Genomic DNA, 16,472 nt, shown 5'->3' with positions numbered 1-16,472 from the left:
CAACTCCCACAGTTCACTTTCATTGATAAACTCGGCTCTACGCTCTTCTTCTTCCCCCATGCAAATCCAATTGTCTGCTACTTACTTTATTTTATTTTTTGTTCCGTGGTGTGTGTGACATCAATCAGCATCACTTTGTTGTTGTTGCCGCTGTTTTATTTATTTATTTCTTTTTTCTGTGTTGCTCGACAATTGAAGCTAACCAACATTAAACTATAACTTCCTCACAATTACACATGCGCACACACACAAACACACACGCACGCACGATCTTGCACTCTCAACAAAAACAAAAAAAAAACGAATTTCGTCGACTTTTTTTATCATGCCGATTGCAACGAAATATTTAATAAAAATAGGCAGGCGCGCACGATTGCCTTACAATTAACGCGGGTTTACAAATATTGAAATGCAATATATTAAACAATTTATTAGTTTTGGTTTATGGGTTTATGGAAAAAAAAACAACCGTTAACCGTTGCAGTGCGATCACTTGCACTTTCCCATTCAATTAGCTAATTGACAACCGGCAGCACTTTTCTTGTGTCACATACCCGTTATTTGGGTATTTGGGCAACTAGTGCGGCTTGTTGGTAAAAGCGATCGCGATAAGCGTACGCCGTTTGTAAAGTTTGTAAACCAACTGAAAATTAACCGTAATCCGCGCGCGCAGCCTTCGCGAAATGAAACGCGTCAGCGTGCAGTGTGACCGTGTGACCGTGTGGCAGAGCAGCGCGAAGTGCAGGCACGCTTTCGGTGTGACCGTGCGGCGCGCTGTTAAGCGCCTGTTAACTAGCTTATGCAAATGGCATGTTAACGCGCTAACAGCGCGCTCGAAAAACAAAAACTGCCGCATATTTTGAATTATTCGGTTGGGGGGTTTCTATTTGTTTTTCAAATTAACGGAGCAATGATTATCGCAGAAACACTAATGGATTTTGGGCGGGTTGTGCAGCTTGTGCAGCATTTTGCCGTACCAACTCTTCTCCACGGGCGGCACAACAATCGGCAGCTCGAGCACCTCACCGCGTGAGAACTTGACGGTGCGGTAGGAACGACACTGCCAGGCCTTGCCCTTCACCCAGACCGGCCTGCCGGGATACTCGTCGTCGCGCTTGGCGTCGTTGTAGCCGGCGCCCAACGCACCGGGAGTGAAGACTTTGCGGGAATGAAGCGATGGCCGGATGAAGCCCAGTGGCTCCAGGGCGAGTTCCAGTTCCCTCACGCGGACGAGCAGACTGCGCGTCGAGCCCAAGCACATGTCGTGGGCCACCGTCATCTCCTCGAGCGCCTGCCGCTTGATCTCCGCGTACTCCAAGCGGGATTGGGTGCGCTCGAGGATCTTCCTGTATGCCTCCTTCAGGTGGCGACCCATCTTGAAGAGCTCCCGCCAGCTGGCGTACAAGTCGCGGGCGTAGCGATAGCGCTGCCGGCACTTGGACGCCTCCAGCTGCTTGGTCAGGTGGAAGGAGAGGATGCGCTCGTGCTCCTGGCGACCCTCGATCAGGCCCTTCGTTTGCCTATGGAAGAGACGGCCCAGAGCCGAGATGCGCGCTGCTCCTAGCTCTGAGGAGCGCACCAGGGGCTCCAGTTGCCGGCGAATGCAAAGGTTATTCCACTGCAGATCCCGCACGGCCGGATCCCTGCTCCCATGCATGATCATCCAGCGCGAGTCCTCCGGCTCCAGACCCTTGGCCTCCGCCTCCTCCTCCTCCTGCCTGCCCCCATCCACGTTCGATGCCCGCTCGTGGGGATCGATGGCCAACTGGGCCTCCACCCAGTCCAGCGTTCGGTTCATTGCGTCCATTTCTCGCTTCATTTGCAGCCAGGGTATCTCCACGATGCCCTCTGGCGACTGCTCCTCCAACTGCTCCTCCCCATCGGATACGGGTGCGTCCAAGCCCGGGATGCAATCATTGTGAAACACCTCGACCTTCTTCGTGCTTTGGCTCCTTATAAATGTCTTCATGTTTTTGTGGCTTCTTGTATTTTGGGTCTTAAACTGAATTGTGTGTTAAACAGTAGGGATTTTTCAAAACCTACTTGTTCCAGGTTCCATTGACAAGTATTCCGCCCCAGCCACAGCTCACCACGTTGGCTAGGAATTTCACATACATGTGTAATCTTGCAGTGGGTTGCATTTACAAATTAAGCGCACTTAAGGTTTACTGCTGGGATTGGATTGGACAAATAATAAAAAAAAACAAAGGAGAGATGGAGGAGCTGTGCTGCCTAGTCCTTGAACTTCCCCAGCACGATGTCCTTGTAGAAGGGCACGCAATTCATGCGCACATTCAGCCTCGCGCACAGCAGGAAGATGCCGGAGAGCTTGCGATGGATGGAGTAGATCTCCTCGGGCGGCGGGCACAGCCGATGCGCCACCATTGTGGGCACCAGGGCGGCCAATCTTTCGGTGGTGTTCTGCTTCCCGAAATCGAAGTCACCGTCGTAGCGAAAGATCTCGCCCAATATCATCACCGCATCCACGTGTGCCTGCTCCATTTGCTTGGTCTCGTAGCCGGTGAGGAAGCCCATTTCGCGCGACATCTCCAGGACGCCCTGTCGATTGTCGTCGGCCGCGCTCATGATCACCTGGCGGTAGTTGCGGATGAAGTCGTGTCGGTAGAAGCGCGTCGAGCCGAAGTCGATCAGCATTAGCCGGCGACTGGGCGCGTCGTACAGGAAGTTTGACCAATTCGGGTCCGTCTGCATGCACTCAATCTCGAACAGCTCCCGCAGGCAGAGCTTCAGCACGGATGCGGCTATGTGGGCGCGATGCTCGTAGCTGCAGGCGAGATTTGGAATTAGTAGTAGTATAAGCATGGGAATGGACCATTAGCTCACCTCAAATCGAAGCACTTGTCGAGCGGCACGCCCGGCACCAGTTCGGTGGTCAAGACGCTGGACGTGGTCAGGCTGCGCACCACTCGCGGCACATAGTACTCCGGATAGGGCGAGATCATCTCGCGAAACTGCTCCGTGTACTCCGCCTCGCGGTCGTAGTCCACCTCCCACTGCAACTCGCGCTTGGCCACGCGCACCACATTGTCGATGAAGAAACCCTGGGGGAAGACATCCCACACCTTGAGCATGCCCACCAGATTGTCAATGTCGCTTTCGATGCTCTGGGCGACGCCGGGATACTGGATCTTGATCGCCACATCCATGCCGTCGCTCAGGGTGGCCCGGTGCACCTGGCCAATGGAGGCAGCGGCAAAGGGCTTGTCCTCAAAGCTTCTCAGTCGCTGGCGCCAATCGGCTCCCAATTGGGTGTTCATCACCCGTTCCACCTGCCAATCGGGCATATAGTCAGCCGCCTGGCGCACCCGCTCGAACGCCTTGGCCAGTTGCGGCGACACCACGCTGGAATCTTGTATGCTCAGGATTTGGCCGATCTTCAAAGCGGCTCCTCTCACTTTGCACAGCGTGTCCACGATGCGTTCCGCATTGGCGGGACTCAGCAGGGCCTCTCGCATGCTGGTCGCTCCGCCCAGGCCGAGGGCTCCCTTGGTCAGCTCGTTGAGGGTACCAATGCCCAGGCCGGCGAACAAGCCGCCAAAGGAGGCCATTCTGCCTATCCGCGAGGAGGGAACCTTGCGCTGTTTGGCCACCTTGCTCAGTTCGGGTACTTCTATGGCCGGCTGGTCGGACTTCTTCTTCAGCTGCGTGTCTGGCGCCGGCTCCTCCACCTTGGCGCCCGCCACGAAGCGCAGCACATTGTTGACATACTCCGTGTCCTGGGTAATGCCGCCCGGATTGGTTGGAGCTGCTTTTTTGGGCATTGTCTGGCTGCTCTTGGTGGCCGGGGTGCGCAAGCTAACACTTCGATCCTTGTTCCTGCGCGAGAGTATCTCCTCGAACTCCTGCAGCGTTATGGAGGATATATCCAAGTTGGCGGCGTCCCAACTCGCTTGATTTTGCGCCGTGGCTGCGGATCTTCTGGGTGTGGAGGCTTGTGCTGGCTCGGAGATGCCGGATTCCTTGCTGGACATCTTTATTTTCGTCTCCAGCAGCGAGCAAATACCCTTGGCCACCACGTAGACCCTTTCGCCGGTTTCTTGAAGGGATTGTTGCAGTTCTTTCAGCTCCACGGTGGGATTTTGACTGGAATTCCTCACCAGCTGCTGTGTGTGCGCAACATTCTCGGCGATTAGCTCACGAATGCTCGAATTGCTCCAAAGATGACGACCGTGGGCGAGTTGCTCGCGCCCACACGCCTCCACCAAAATCCGCAGTCCCCGCAGCAGCGCCGCAGCTTCTTGTGCGGATCGCGACATCGCTGAGCGATCGCCAGTAGGAATACTGGTTCCTATGCACTGCTCCCGCGTGGGTGGTGCGGTTGATGATCTGCGCGTAGGATTACGTAAATCTCGTAAAAATATCACACAAAAAAAGCCGAAAGAGTCGCGCAATGTTGTGCAAATGCGGCGAAAATCAGCTGGGCAGTCAGCTGACTGGCCATCTAGTGCTGCTCTGCTGGAGTTTTAGCCGTGGCAGTGCTGTCATGCAGTGGCATTTCAGCTATTTATAGCCAGATGGCCGCAGCGCCGGTCGCTGCATCGAAACCAGTGCTGTTGCTTTAGCTATACAAGCGCGTTTTAGCTTTTTTTTGAAATATTAAAAACAAATTCACCAGCATTCCAATGAAATATTGCAAAATGAAGCACAACAATTAACCACAGCACAAGAACATCGAGCCCTGCTCAAGTGGCCGGCCTGCTGACGAAGGCCACATTTATTAAGCAGCCTTAGTAGCTAGGGTTGTACAAAAAAATATTGCTAAATTAAGTTTGTTTACCGCGAACCATTGACGAATTACAGTTTAAGCTATAAATTGCACTACAACCACGCCTGCATGCGCTCGGCACAGCGATTTGTGTTGGAATCAAGGAGCTAGAATCGGGTGGCCCAAGGCCCAAGGTCCACGGGTCCTACTTCCTGGGCAGCCGGCCAGCGCGCTCCATGGTGGCGTCCTGCAGCTCCCAGGCGGGCCGATAGTCATTCGGATCATTGGGAGGATGCGGAGAATCGCAGGAGACGGCATCGGCATCGGCGGCACACGCGCACTGGTCATCGGTGCGTCTGAGCTGCGGATTGGGAACTGTGTTCGAGCGATTGCCGATCGAGGTGTAGCCGCGGTCGTACAGGCTGCAGTAGGGCACCGAGTTCATGTGGATGTAGTGCCAGACGTCGTGGTAGCTCCACTCCAGCAGCGGGTTCAGACGCATCAGCGGCGGCCAGTCGTTGTCCGTGGGCTAGGGAAACCGAAATCAATTAGCAATTTTGTGGTTTAACTGATTAACCAGCACTTCTAAAGAGCTGAGAACAACGATTCATGGGCGTGCTGCATGTGGTGGTGATAGCACATGATAGGTGATAGGTGGTGAGCCACAGCACTCGGCTATAAGCACGCCCTTGTCCGCGGACGGGAACCATGACATTGGAAGCTATCGTGTCACTGTGATAGGACACTTGCACTTCTAGATTAATTATGGTAAAACTGAGGCTATGAGCTTGATTATTTGACCAAGGAACTGATAACTGATGGCATGGCTCCTGCTGGACACAATAAATACAGATACAATCTAATCTCTGATCTCCTGACTGTGCACAATATGCCCGAACAGCTGGAGCAGCTTCAGGCAGAGAAATGAGACCTTTTGGGGCTTCACCTGCATGGGCGCCAAGTGCTGGCAGTAGGGATCCGTGCTGCGGCTGCCCACGAAGACGGCCCGGATGCGCGGCATGTCCGCGGACATGTGGGTGAGTGCCTCCTTGAGCGAGCCCTCGTACTGGATCAGCTCGACGCCATAGTTGCAAACGCAGCGCTCGACAAAATCATCGATTTCCGGAAAGGAATCGCCGGATTTGATATACAGCATGGGAATGTCGCCGCTGGAGATGTTCTGCTCGCGAAGGAAACGCATGAGGAGATCGAGCAGCACGGTGCAGTCCTTGCCGCCGTTGAAGCAGAATATCAGCTCCTCCACGCCGTAGATTTGCAGGGTTTCGGCAAAGAAGGCGAACGCCTTCCTTTGCCTCTCCTCAATGGCCAAGCGGTTCTCGGACGTCAGCTTGTGTGGATTTAGGTTGTCCTGGGATGCCTCGTCCTTGGAGTTCTCCGAACCACCCGACATGCTCCTCTTCTCCAGAAACAAGTGCTTCTTGCTGATTTTTTTCGCGCACAGAATGGTGTGGTTCGTTGTGATGCTCGTGCTTTTCCGGCATTCGGTCATGGTGGTCAGTGGGCGTAGTGTTTGTGGGAGGCGTGGCCGTGCCCTGGCTAGCAGAAACGATGACGTCACACGCTGCGAGGGTCATGCAGAAGAGGAACTATTAATGCTGGTAAAACAAACCCAAAAACGCAGAAAACTTTCACTGAAAAGCGCCTCTGTTGCGTGTGTGTGTGTGTGTTTGTTTTATGTAATTTTCTAGACGGATAAACCAACTAACTGTGTAATGAGCGTGGTAAATGCCTCGGCGGTTGGCGTACAAATGAGTTGGCTTATCAGCCAGCCAAAAATTACATCACATTCGCATCGGAAAGTCGGCAAAAAAAAAAGAAAAAACAAAAATGAAATAAAGCCAAAACCTCACGCACACACAAACACTCACACACACACCAGGCACATGGCGCGCACACACACACGCGCGCACTCACCCAATAGCTCATGTGTTTTGCTGCTGCATTGGCTATAAAAGGCGCACTTAACTGATTTTCCACAGCGACAATAATGCAATTATTCCATTTTGTTAATTGTTATGCCGCGCCAGTGATGCTTCTCTCCCTTTTTCGCCTCTTGTGTGCAATAACAAGCGAAACGCGACAACAACAACAACTGGCAGAAGCTTCGCGGACTATCGGCGGATCAGCTGTGCTGTGAATCTATCGATAGCGGTTAAGTATCGATAAGGCGGTAAGTAGCTAGAAATTCAAAAACAAATTAGCCATTTAATATTTCTGAAATAATGTGCTTAGCCAAATGTTTCTTTTGATTTGAATCAGTCATTTTGAATATCTCCACATTTTGGATGCCGTTGAGGCTGGCAACTCTAGCTCTCAAAAAATGCTCGAAAACGTGTATAACTTTTAAAATGTTTTATTTGACAATAACAAATTCGTGTTTGTGTGTGCTTAGCAACAACAACAATAAGATGCGTAATTAAAGTACGCTCTACACATCTAATAAATGGGCACTTTTGGCGTTGTATCAACTGGGTGTGATTTCTTCACTTCGTCCTCGAATTTTGTGGTTTCTACACGGAGAGAAAATATCACAAAACTGGTGATTTTATCCTGTTCCGCTGGGCTTTACACATTCCGATGCAGTTTCACTTTGCAGTGCGCTTTTGCTGCCGTGCATACACTAAATTCCATTTACGTTCACTTAGCTTAGACATAAATATTTTAAAACTATGTTCATTGTCTAAAAGTTAGCAATATAATGGCCAGAATAAAATCTGAAAGTGGTGAAAATGTAGCTTTTGAAATAATGTTGCATTTGGTATGTCAAATATTTCCAAACAATCAAATCAAAATAGGCATTTTGTTCATTTCGATGAAATCGTTTGCATATCGCAATCTGCGTTCGTTCTTAGACATCTTTGTTGTCCAGAATGTCGTCGATGAGTCCGACGACCTTCTGTCGAAACCTCCGGTTCTGCTTGCCGCCCATCTCCTTCAGGTACGGATGCAGGCTGATCAGGAAGGAGTAGTCGGCATCCGGTGGCGCGGGAGCGCCTCCTCCTCCGCCTCCTCCTAATGCACTTGGCGCTGGTGTAGCCGGCGGCGGCGGCGGCGGTGGTGGTGATGGTGGTGTTGTGGTGATCAGCTGGTGAGCGCTGCCGTTGCCCTTGAACCACTGCGTCAGATCCGTCCAGTCCAGGTGGCTGCCCAGCGCGGCAGCGGGCACCGAGACCAGCGATGGATGGTGGCCCACCATCCGCTCCGGCTGGGGGTTTCCGTTCGGCGAGGGCTGCTCCACTTTGATGGCCTGCAGGCGGAGCGGCAAGCAGGCGGTGGGTGGCTCCTGCTCCTGCTCCCGATCCCGATCCCGCTGCGTCATGCGCCGTTCCTCCGCCTCGGACACCTGCACGTCCAGCGGCATGTCGCCGTCGCCCTCCTTGTCCTCCACCTCATCCGCCTGCCGACTGGCAGCCTGGCCTGGTTTTCGGAGCACCATGCCCGGCGAGGGGCAAGGGCTGCTCGGCGCCGCGGGCAGCTGCCTGTGGCAGGAGCGGGACTTGGTGTAGGGCACGAGGAACTGCAGGTACTTGGACAGGTAGTATTTGCGCTTGCCGCGGCCCGTTTGTGTGCGTGCCAGCTTCAGGGATCGCAGGAAGCTGCTCCTTATGGTGCGCCATCTCTCGCGGCAGTTGCGAACTGCAAGGAAACAGAAAATCGTGTTTTTTTCAATCTCAAGAACATTCCTTGCAGAACTGTGCTGATTTACACTAATTTAAGCAGCTAATTCTTTATGTAGGCTTCTAGTTTCTAATCTTGTTTGTATTCAGCTTTTCATTTAAGAAGCGAATTGAACGGTAAAAGGTTAATTCAAAATAGCAGCTGCGCTCTCCACTTGTTTTTTCCAGTGTACTGCGGCTGAGTGCAGCAACAGTCAGCGAAAAGCGAAACGCAAAAGCAGCAACAAAGTGCAAGCAAAAACTGCGCGACACAGTGACACACACACGCACACCAATGCAAAGGCAGCCAAATGGAAACAATAACAATTGCATTAGTTTCGCACACCGAAGAGCAAAAGCTTGCATCACACACACACACGCACACACGGACAGCGAAATGAGCACGCAATTGGCGGCGGCGAAGAAGAAGCAGATGCGCTTGGTGCGGAAAATCGCCGTGGATTTCCACCGCCGACTTACCCGTGTCCTTGATCTCGTTGGCCACCTGCTGCCACGCCCTCTGCACCTCCTCCTTCTTGCTGTAGCCCGGATGCGTGTAGTTCCACAGGCACGGCTGGTTCTCCACGAACTGCACGAACCGCACATTGAAAACGGGATCGTCCTTGCGCGCCATTGTGACCCAGCACATGCCTCCGTCCCGCTCGCACGCTGCCAGCTAGAACGGTGAATCGCACATGCAGTTATTCCAGGGCGCGGGGTGGGGCTGGTGGCGGGGGAGGCGACCGAAAAGAGGCACAACAAAACAACGACGGGGGAGGGGGCGCAGCAGGAACTGCCACTGCAACTGCTCGCAGCAAACGCGCAACCAAAACTGCGCGCAAATTGCAAATTGCAAATAGCAAATAGCAAATAGCAACAAAAGCTGCAGCGCAAACACTTTATGCTGGCACAAAGCAGCAGCAACAACAAGTGGCAAATAGCAAATAGCAAATACCCTGCACTGCGGAAACGAAGTTAGATTGCGCTAAGTCGGCATCAGCTAAATAAATACTCTACTACACAGAAAAAATATATAATATATTTATGGTCTATGGAATGCGCCGAATAATATACATAACTTTCTTAGGATTATCGCAAGATCAAGTGATTCATGTATAATTTATTCATTTATAGTGAATGAAAGCCCCACAGTCGAGATTTAATTGAAATTACTCAAATGTTATCGACCAATTTTCGACTATTTCGATATACCCCGATGACTCCGCGATTAGCGCATATTGAAAAACTCAACGGCGAACAGCAGCTGCAATAAAATTGTATAAGCAATGTAATTCAAATGCGGCACTTGCAACGCGCGTGTGTGTGTGTGTGTGTGTGAAGGCGCTTGTGTGTGCGCGGTGATAAAAGCTTTGACGATGACGTCACACGCTGCATTTGTTGCATGCGATGCAAAAGTAATGAAGGCAAAAGCAATCAAAGACAAGACGCAAATTAGGTTAAAATGTTTGAGTTTGTGGAAGTGCTACTTAATGGTGTACGCGTAGCTGAATTATTGGATCGTTTAAAGCATGATCATTCAATATAGTGTTTATTTCATTTGATTTACTTCAAATTGGGCGGAAATGATTGCGTTTTACTATTTCTAGAAAATATATAGATAAGTTCGCCGAGCAAGAGGCCATTCAAGTTATGTTTCAAAATTAAGCAACATTGTCAAATGTTATTGCTGTTGAATATTTAACTAATTTAATATTTATATATTTATTTAGCTTGAAATCGTTGCTTTCTAAATCGATAGCTTTTAGCCAAGTCAAGTAATCGAACTATCATCGCTGCCATTTGCGCATCACTAACCAGCCAGTGCATATGTAACAACTCTTATTTTTATTTTTGGGGAAATCAGTTAATTGTAGCCTAAAAACATGGCAACCAGTGCAAAACTGATGCTGGGCAGCGGTGTCTGCCAAAAGCTAAGCCAGGTGAGTAGTTATGCCATAAGATTCTAGTGACAAATCGCCTAAATTCGTTTTATATTCCACAGTTTACCAGGCAGATACACATGCAACCGGCACTTTTGTCCAGTTTTCGTTCATCCCGCGAGGTTCAGGAGCTCGACAAGTATCCGGAAGTGGAGGTGCTGGCCAATCCGCCTGAGTGGCGATTTGTGGAGCGTTTGCTGCCAGCGGCAACAGTACCACAGCCGGTGGCAAAGCCAGAATATCCATCCGGCTGGCGGCCACAAAAGGAGGATGGCTCGGAACTGGGCTACTTTGTGGCCAGGACGAAGAATCACATGGTGCCCGTGTATCTGCACACCAGGTTCCGTGGCCAGCGCAGGATCACGGTGGTGCGTCGAGTCCAAGGAGACATCTGGTCGCTGGAGAAGGATCTGCGTGCGGTGGTGGAGCAGTCGCGAAACGGAAAACTCTGCGCCACGAGAATCAACGAGCTGAGCGGTCAGATTCATTTCCATGGCGATTATGTGGACGTCCTGCGCGACTATCTCAAGGAGAAGGGCTTCTGAAGATCCACAAATGCCCCTCTGTGCCGCAATAAACGCTTTCCTGTTGATTTAAATGATGTGATTTGTTGATCTGTTGATCTGGCTCGCCAGCTAAGCTTTACATGCATTGTGAGGGCCAGTATGCAAGTCTGGATAACAAAAGTGCTGGCCTTCTGCAGATTGAATCATTCGCAGGCCATCGAATTCATTTCTGTTGACCGCATGCCCAATTGGCTGCAGTTTGCTTTTATTTCCACTTAACTTTTAGCATAAATTACACACATCATCTGGATGAGGGACACAATAATCTGAGAGTGGTGCTCGCAAGGCTCTACGACTAAAATCTAGGGGAAGAAGGTGAGGATGGGGGCGCGGGCGAGCATTGCAATCTTGACGAACTTAGCACGCAATATAAGTCTGATTCGGGCTCGAGGGGAGCTCTGCTACGGCTACTGGTGGCTCGCTGCAGCTACATCTACGACTACGGCTGCTGCGTTCTCGGCCGCGGGCGTCAGGTACGCGTCAGTTGGGCGTAGGCGGCAGCTGCCACGCCCCACCGCTATCCGCTGGCCCCCGCCATTGCCGGCAATCCGGCCAAGCTGACGCTCACGCCGGATGTGGGCGCTACTGTGCCGGCGGTGGCCGACGAGGAGGAACGCTTGAGCGCCTTGCGTATTACCGTCCAGTCCTCCATGATGTCCTCTTCGCGCAGCATGTACACCACGTAGGGGCCCGTGACGGTGACGGCCTTCTTGCGACCCGGTCCGCGCACCTTGCTCTGCCGCTTGTCGGTGCCCCAGTCGGCCCACGAGATGTCCACGTTGTGGCGATCCTCCTCCAGGCGACGGATGCGGTCCACGAACTCCTCGCGCAGGTTGTCCACCGCCATGTACTTCTCGCTCTGCAACGGAACAGTTGTAAGTGAAGTGAATATCAACATGGCTGCGATAATATTCCTACTACTTCCACTCTTAACTTTGCCATAATTCGAATGGTATCGTTAACTTAGAACTATTGTTTGTGATATGTTGTGTTAATTAACCCTGGCAGTGCCTCCCCCCAGTTGCTTATCAATTGATTGCGACGACACAATGACCAATTAGCTCTTGTGATTTTTGGCGCCAAAAAGCAGGTAGTGTGTGTACCTCAAAGTGCTGGACGGCCGCCTGTTCCTCGGACTGGAATTTGTGCTCGATGTTCTGCAGGCGGTACTTGCGCAGAACATCCGCCACCTCGATCCTGGTGCGGTACACCTTGTCCAGTTCCTTTTGCGGCTGGACAAACTCCTCGGAGCGCCCGGAACGCACCTCGGCCAGTTGCCGTTCGATGAGATTGATGCGCTCGAAGTAGTACTGTTCCCGCAACGTGTTGAACTGCCGCTCCAAGCTCACTGCGGAAACAGAGGAGAAACTGGATAAGTCAGGCTTGTGTTAGGTGTTAGGCCTGCAGATTCCTACCCAAATCCTCAATATACTCGGACCGCCGGCGCTCTATTTCGCTGGCATCCAGCTCGGAGGAGTCATCGGAGTCGCATTCGTTGGCCTCCTCCTCGTCGGAGGTGTCGTGTGCCTGGCTGGAATTCGTGTGCTCCGATTCTCCGCCAGAAACGTCGCCTTCGCCATCGGATTCCCCATTCTTCACGGGCATTTCAGAGTGGATTTAGCGCTTATCCTTGTCTCGGCGGATTCCGATTTGGCGTTGGACTGCAGCTGGCCGCCGGGATTAGCGCGATTCGTTTTTTGTTTGTTTTCGCTTTCGACAATCGCGAAGTGGTGTAAATAGTGGAAAACTTTGTGGAAAAACACTAAACAGCGAGTTGTAGCAATAAAAAGTATGACCGTACGTAAAAGTGTTGGGCAATTCAGTGCTGGTAAACGCATGCGGAGCAGCTAGTTGAATGGCTACGAAATAGCTAAATCTCTATAGCTCACGCAAAATTCGGCTTTATACAATCACATCTAATCGTATTATTCAAAGTTCGTTGATTTTAAAGTAACCATACGTTGAATGTTGTTTATATAATATCGGAGTTACTCAAATGATAATGAAATGAAAACAACTATATCGAAAGACAAAATATAAATAACTAAAAATAATAAAGATAAATAATATTAAATAAATAAATAAATAAAAAATAATAAATAAGTCATTGTAGTAGATTGGTTGTCTTACTTACTTATTGGTTACTTATTGTAAGTTATTTCTTATTGTAGCCAAATTTAAAATAGCCAAATCTAGCCATTTGCGGCTACTCAGTCCTACGGCCGTCTGCCATCTCTAGCTGACGAATGCAAGCGCCAGCTGATGTGTGAGCGCCTATCGATAACCGATAAGACATCGCTGCCAGCAGATAATTTTTTTGGGCCAAGTAGAAAATACGTGTAATATTTACAATAAGCGAATCGAAAACAATCTAGTCTAGCCGAAATCCAAATGGAGACCCCCACGGCCGATGATCTGTTGCAGTTCCGCGACTACAGCGGCGGTGCCCCGGCACAAATCAATGTCAATTCCCCTACGCACGGCGGATCGGGCGGTTCTGGTGGCTCCGGTGGCTCTGGTGGCTCCGCTGGCTCCGTTGGCGGTGGTGCCAACGCACAGCGTCAACGCGGCGATCCGCTGGCGGATCTCATCTACGACATGACCTCCTCGGCCCAGGGATTTTCTGGTGCAGCATCCCCGGGCGGCGCTCAGCCTCAGAACTCCTCGCTAGATGGATCCGGCGGCGGTGCAGGCGGTGGTGCGAAGCTGTCACTGTTTACCATCGAGTACTACCAGCAGTTCTTCAACGTGGACACCTATATGGTACTCGAGCGCATCGCCAACTCCATGATACCCAAACGGGCCGCTGGCAACTATCTGCGCATGAACATAGGCGAGAATCCGGATCTGTATGGACCCTTCTGGATTACAGTCACCCTGGTTGGCTAATGTTCGAATAACTCATGTTCAGCAATAACTCTTTCCAATGCTTCATTTTAGATCTTCTCCATTGCAATAAGTGGTAACATTGCCAGCTACTTGCAGCAAGCCACTGACGGCTACAAATGGCACTACAACTTCCATCTGGTCTCCTATGCGGCTACATCCATCTTCCTGTACGCCAACATACTGCCGGCCGTTCTGTGGGCCCTCTTTAAATACAGCCTGAAGCCCGTGGATGCCGCTGATGCCGTCGAAACGGACAGCGTAAGTTGTATTGGCACTCGCAGCCATCCGTCTCGCTCATATTCGGGTTCGATTGCAGGCCAGCTACACTCCGAGTCTCTTGTCGCTGATGTGCATCTATGGATACAGCCTGGCCATCTATATACCAGTCTCCATTCTCTGGGTGATCAACGTAAGTTATTGTTCCATACATTTCGCAATTAGCTAGTAGATAGTGCTTCCATTTTTGCTATTTGCTATGCATTCCGTAACTGGTTTATATCTGCACTGCTCATTTTGCTGCAGCTTTTGAGCATCAGTTGTTCTTTAATCATAGATGCAAAGATACTTTAAAGTTGTAAGAGTAATCTGGTTTGATATCTTTTGTATATTCATTTTGTATAGCTTATATAAATTCACATTGCAACTCTTTTATTTTATACCTTATTAATGCCAGTTGCGCCTCAATCTCTTGCAGATCTCTTTGCTGCAGTGGCTCCTAGTGATCACCGCCGCCTTGCTTTCGGGCACGGTTTTGATTGCCGTGCTAACGCCAGCTCTGCGAAACTCGCAGTTCTCGTTGTTCCTCATCGTGGGAATCCTGAGTGCCCATGTGGTGCTGGCCGCCGGATTTCTACTCTACTTCTTTCACAATCCCGCAGTCTTGCCGCTGGATCCAGTTGCTCCGGCACCAACTGCACCTGCTGTTCCGGCTGCCCTGAAAGCCGTGACCCAGGCTGTTCTCAACGCAGTGCCCGGCAATCAGACCCACTAGGAAACATTCCGTGAAAGCCAGTTCGTCAACTTTGCTGACCTTTGCTGTACATTAAGTTGTCCCTATTTTTATAATCGCTAATCGTGCTTTGTATTGACTTTCTATCACATTTGGCGACTGTATATTTATATTAAATTAGAGGTAGAAGTACTTGTAATGCCAAAAAAAGAAGCAAATCAACACAAAAACAAAAGAATCGCTAGAACTTTTCGCTGGAGTAGTAAAAAATTAAACAAATTCGTCAAAGATTTAGGAAGAACAGAAGAATATGTTAATCATGCCATCATTAAAAATTGTAAATATAATCAAAAGTGCACAAAATGAGTTTCTACTTGGCTATGTGATTATGATGTCTTTATTGTAAATTAAAAGATTTGCATAATACCTACTTTTCCCATCAACGGCCATATGGAGAAAGTCCTTTGCGAGATGGAGGTGGCATAGAAAAAATGGCAAGGAATGGGGATGCTGGGTTTGGTTTCCTTTCGCTTGGGTTGTTTTTCGACTTGCCTTTTTGGGCGCTTGCATGGGTTTTTGGACAGCTCCTTTGGTGGTAGTGGCGCCACATACACCCACTCACACGCACACCCACACGCACACGCACACTCACACACACACGCACACGCACATACACAGGGCTATATGGATAATAGCGGGGACCTCGGGGGCTTTTTTGCTACTCTTGTTCATGTTTCGGGCATGCTTTTGCTGAATTTCATGGCTAGGCGTATTTATTCGAGCAATGTGGGAATTATTCGCAAAGGACGATGCCGAAAACAGGGTGTTTTTTAAACGCTGTGCAGCTGCAAAGTTCCTACGACAGTATAATAAGTAGTAATATTTTATTTAGCGATGCACACTTACTGCTTTTTTTAAACAACTGCAAGCTGCCTATTATAAACGAACAATACTTTATACATTTATTTAAATGTATAGATCCAAACACGTCAAAATAAAACACATACGAATAGTTTAACATTTTTATAATCTAAAACAAATACTGTTTTTGCACTGGGACACCCATTGTTAAGTTTGCTATGTAACTCACGTACATAGGACTCTTTTACACATTTCTGCGTGTGTGTGTGTGCAGTCGTCTGTTTGCGAGAGTGTGTGAGTGTACATGTATGTATTCAGCTGACTTGCACCCACGCACGTTTTTGGAGAGAAAATTTCTCAATTTCAAATGCAAATATTCGCATAACGCATCGTTAGATTTGTCGTTTCATTTATTCTTTTTCGTGCATGCGAGTTGGGTGTGCAACTCACACCTTTCGCTGATTTTTTGATGCAGAAACAAAAGTCCATTTACTTACATACAGCGCCAAATACATAGACATGCACAGTTGGGCGTGCGTGGCGTATACTTGATGTCAGCTTCGGAGATACATTTGTCATATTTTCGGGGTAAAAGTGCAGTGAAACTCGCAGTTTGATTTGTGAATGGGTGGAGTAATTTGCCATTTAATTGCACACATAACTGCGAAGCAAATGTATTCAGACTAACACATTTGATCATTTATACATCCTTTACCAACTTGTTTCAACTGATACGCGCACATAACTTTCGCGCAGTGTCTGTGTGCTGAAACGCATAAATTTCTGGGCGCCGCATTATATATGGCCACTGATTCGATCGATTTGTGGTGGCATATAGATTAACTGATTTGCCATTCAGCTGAT

The 16,472-nt window shown here is 49.7% G+C and overlaps 8 protein-coding genes across 10 annotated transcripts in view; 2 read left to right on the top strand and 6 right to left on the bottom strand.

Annotated features, from left to right (window-relative positions):
• The window catches only part of LOC6551228 (high affinity cGMP-specific 3',5'-cyclic phosphodiesterase 9A), a 99,536-nt gene extending 98,778 nt beyond the window's left edge, over positions 1-758 (bottom strand). Inside the window, exon 1 of the mRNA XM_001978304.3 lies at positions 86-758. The gene's annotated coding sequence lies outside the window, so the exon portion shown is untranslated. The remainder of the gene's footprint in view (positions 1-85) is intronic.
• A 118-nt stretch (positions 759-876) lies between these two features.
• LOC6551244 lies at positions 877-2,051 on the bottom strand. Its single transcript, XM_001978300.2, has one exon. It carries the CDS (start codon positions 1,967-1,969, stop codon positions 929-931), a length of 1,041 nt encoding a protein of 346 aa, XP_001978336.1. The 5' UTR covers positions 1,970-2,051; the 3' UTR covers positions 877-928.
• Positions 2,052-2,099: 48 nt separating this feature from the next.
• LOC6551243 (atypical kinase COQ8B, mitochondrial) lies at positions 2,100-4,469 on the bottom strand. The gene is made up of 2 exons (XM_001978299.3): positions 2,845-4,469; positions 2,100-2,785 (listed from the first exon to the last, which is right to left on the bottom strand). The coding sequence occupies exons 1-2, from the start codon at positions 4,275-4,277 to the stop codon at positions 2,233-2,235; spliced, it is 1,986 nt and encodes a 661-aa protein (XP_001978335.1). The 5' UTR covers positions 4,278-4,469; the 3' UTR covers positions 2,100-2,232.
• A 228-nt stretch (positions 4,470-4,697) lies between these two features.
• LOC6551242 (probable FAD synthase) lies at positions 4,698-6,910 on the bottom strand. Of its 3 annotated transcripts, none has more exons than XM_001978298.3 (3): positions 6,662-6,910; positions 5,673-6,308; positions 4,698-5,255 (listed from the first exon to the last, which is right to left on the bottom strand). In XM_001978298.3, the coding sequence occupies exons 1-3, from the start codon at positions 6,671-6,673 to the stop codon at positions 4,932-4,934; spliced, it is 972 nt and encodes a 323-aa protein (XP_001978334.3). In that variant the 5' UTR covers positions 6,674-6,910; the 3' UTR covers positions 4,698-4,931. The 3 variants fall into 3 exon arrangements, with proteins under 3 accessions (XP_001978334.3, XP_026838110.1, XP_026838111.1); XM_026982309.1 differs by lacking the exon at positions 6,662-6,910 and adding an exon at positions 6,454-6,624; XM_026982310.1 differs by lacking the exon at positions 6,662-6,910 and adding an exon at positions 6,380-6,426.
• Positions 6,911-7,404: 494 nt separating this feature from the next.
• Positions 7,405-9,415, bottom strand: LOC6551241. The gene is made up of 2 exons (XM_001978297.3): positions 8,884-9,415; positions 7,405-8,383 (listed from the first exon to the last, which is right to left on the bottom strand). Exons 1-2 carry the CDS (start codon positions 9,050-9,052, stop codon positions 7,596-7,598), a joined length of 957 nt encoding a protein of 318 aa, XP_001978333.2. The 5' UTR covers positions 9,053-9,415; the 3' UTR covers positions 7,405-7,595.
• Positions 9,416-10,128: 713 nt separating this feature from the next.
• LOC6551240 (probable 39S ribosomal protein L49, mitochondrial) lies at positions 10,129-10,944 on the top strand. The gene is made up of 2 exons (XM_001978296.3): positions 10,129-10,343; positions 10,406-10,944. Exons 1-2 carry the CDS (start codon positions 10,287-10,289, stop codon positions 10,886-10,888), a joined length of 540 nt encoding a protein of 179 aa, XP_001978332.1. The 5' UTR covers positions 10,129-10,286; the 3' UTR covers positions 10,889-10,944.
• A 127-nt stretch (positions 10,945-11,071) lies between these two features.
• On the bottom strand, positions 11,072-12,730 carry LOC6551239 (breast cancer metastasis-suppressor 1-like protein-A). The gene is made up of 3 exons (XM_001978295.3): positions 12,325-12,730; positions 12,013-12,257; positions 11,072-11,768 (listed from the first exon to the last, which is right to left on the bottom strand). Exons 1-3 carry the CDS (start codon positions 12,512-12,514, stop codon positions 11,427-11,429), a joined length of 777 nt encoding a protein of 258 aa, XP_001978331.1. The 5' UTR covers positions 12,515-12,730; the 3' UTR covers positions 11,072-11,426.
• A 342-nt stretch (positions 12,731-13,072) lies between these two features.
• Positions 13,073-15,113, top strand: LOC6551238 (protein YIPF1). The gene is made up of 4 exons (XM_001978294.3): positions 13,073-13,789; positions 13,850-14,056; positions 14,115-14,207; positions 14,493-15,113. Exons 1-4 carry the CDS (start codon positions 13,301-13,303, stop codon positions 14,787-14,789), a joined length of 1,086 nt encoding a protein of 361 aa, XP_001978330.1. The 5' UTR covers positions 13,073-13,300; the 3' UTR covers positions 14,790-15,113.
• Positions 15,114-16,472: the final 1,359 nt, after the last annotated feature.

The sequence above is a fragment of the Drosophila erecta genome, unplaced genomic scaffold (assembly GCF_003286155.1).
Source record: "Drosophila erecta strain 14021-0224.00,06,07 unplaced genomic scaffold, DereRS2 tig00000126-arrow-pilon, whole genome shotgun sequence".
Classification (NCBI taxonomy): domain Eukaryota; kingdom Metazoa; phylum Arthropoda; class Insecta; order Diptera; family Drosophilidae; genus Drosophila; species Drosophila erecta.
This window is presented reverse-complemented; position numbering and strand designations above follow the sequence as displayed.

What these genes read in the sequence shown, in the direction of transcription:
- LOC6551244 (XM_001978300.2), bottom strand. Translation starts at nt 1,969, where the DNA reads ATGAAGACATTTATAAGGAGCCAAAGCACGAAGAAGGTCGAGGTGTTT.
- LOC6551243 (XM_001978299.3), bottom strand. Translation starts at nt 4,277, where the DNA reads ATGTCGCGATCCGCACAAGAAGCTGCGGCGCTGCTGCGGGGACTGCGG. An exon ending in GACAAGTGCTTCGATTTGAG is followed by an intron (nt 2,786 to 2,844) that starts GTGAGCTAATGG and finishes TCTCGCCTGCAG; the next exon opens with CTACGAGCATCGCGCCCACA.
- LOC6551242 (XM_001978298.3), bottom strand. An exon ending in AGCACTTGGCGCCCATGCAG is followed by an intron (nt 5,256 to 5,672) that starts GTGAAGCCCCAA and finishes CGGTTTCCCTAG; the next exon opens with CCCACGGACAACGACTGGCC.
- LOC6551241 (XM_001978297.3), bottom strand. Translation starts at nt 9,052, where the DNA reads ATGTGCTGGGTCACAATGGCGCGCAAGGACGATCCCGTTTTCAATGTG. An exon ending in CAACGAGATCAAGGACACGG is followed by an intron (nt 8,384 to 8,883) that starts GTAAGTCGGCGG and finishes GTTTCCTTGCAG; the next exon opens with TTCGCAACTGCCGCGAGAGA.
- LOC6551240 (XM_001978296.3), top strand. Translation starts at nt 10,287, where the DNA reads ATGGCAACCAGTGCAAAACTGATGCTGGGCAGCGGTGTCTGCCAAAAG. An exon ending in TCTGCCAAAAGCTAAGCCAG is followed by an intron (nt 10,344 to 10,405) that starts GTGAGTAGTTAT and finishes TATATTCCACAG; the next exon opens with TTTACCAGGCAGATACACAT.
- LOC6551239 (XM_001978295.3), bottom strand. Translation starts at nt 12,514, where the DNA reads ATGCCCGTGAAGAATGGGGAATCCGATGGCGAAGGCGACGTTTCTGGC. An exon ending in CGAGTATATTGAGGATTTGG is followed by an intron (nt 12,258 to 12,324) that starts GTAGGAATCTGC and finishes CTGTTTCCGCAG; the next exon opens with TGAGCTTGGAGCGGCAGTTC. An exon ending in CGGCCGTCCAGCACTTTGAG is followed by an intron (nt 11,769 to 12,012) that starts GTACACACACTA and finishes GTTCCGTTGCAG; the next exon opens with AGCGAGAAGTACATGGCGGT.
- LOC6551238 (XM_001978294.3), top strand. Translation starts at nt 13,301, where the DNA reads ATGGAGACCCCCACGGCCGATGATCTGTTGCAGTTCCGCGACTACAGC. An exon ending in TCTGGATTACAGTCACCCTG is followed by an intron (nt 13,790 to 13,849) that starts GTTGGCTAATGT and finishes GCTTCATTTTAG; the next exon opens with ATCTTCTCCATTGCAATAAG. An exon ending in ATGCCGTCGAAACGGACAGC is followed by an intron (nt 14,057 to 14,114) that starts GTAAGTTGTATT and finishes GTTCGATTGCAG; the next exon opens with GCCAGCTACACTCCGAGTCT.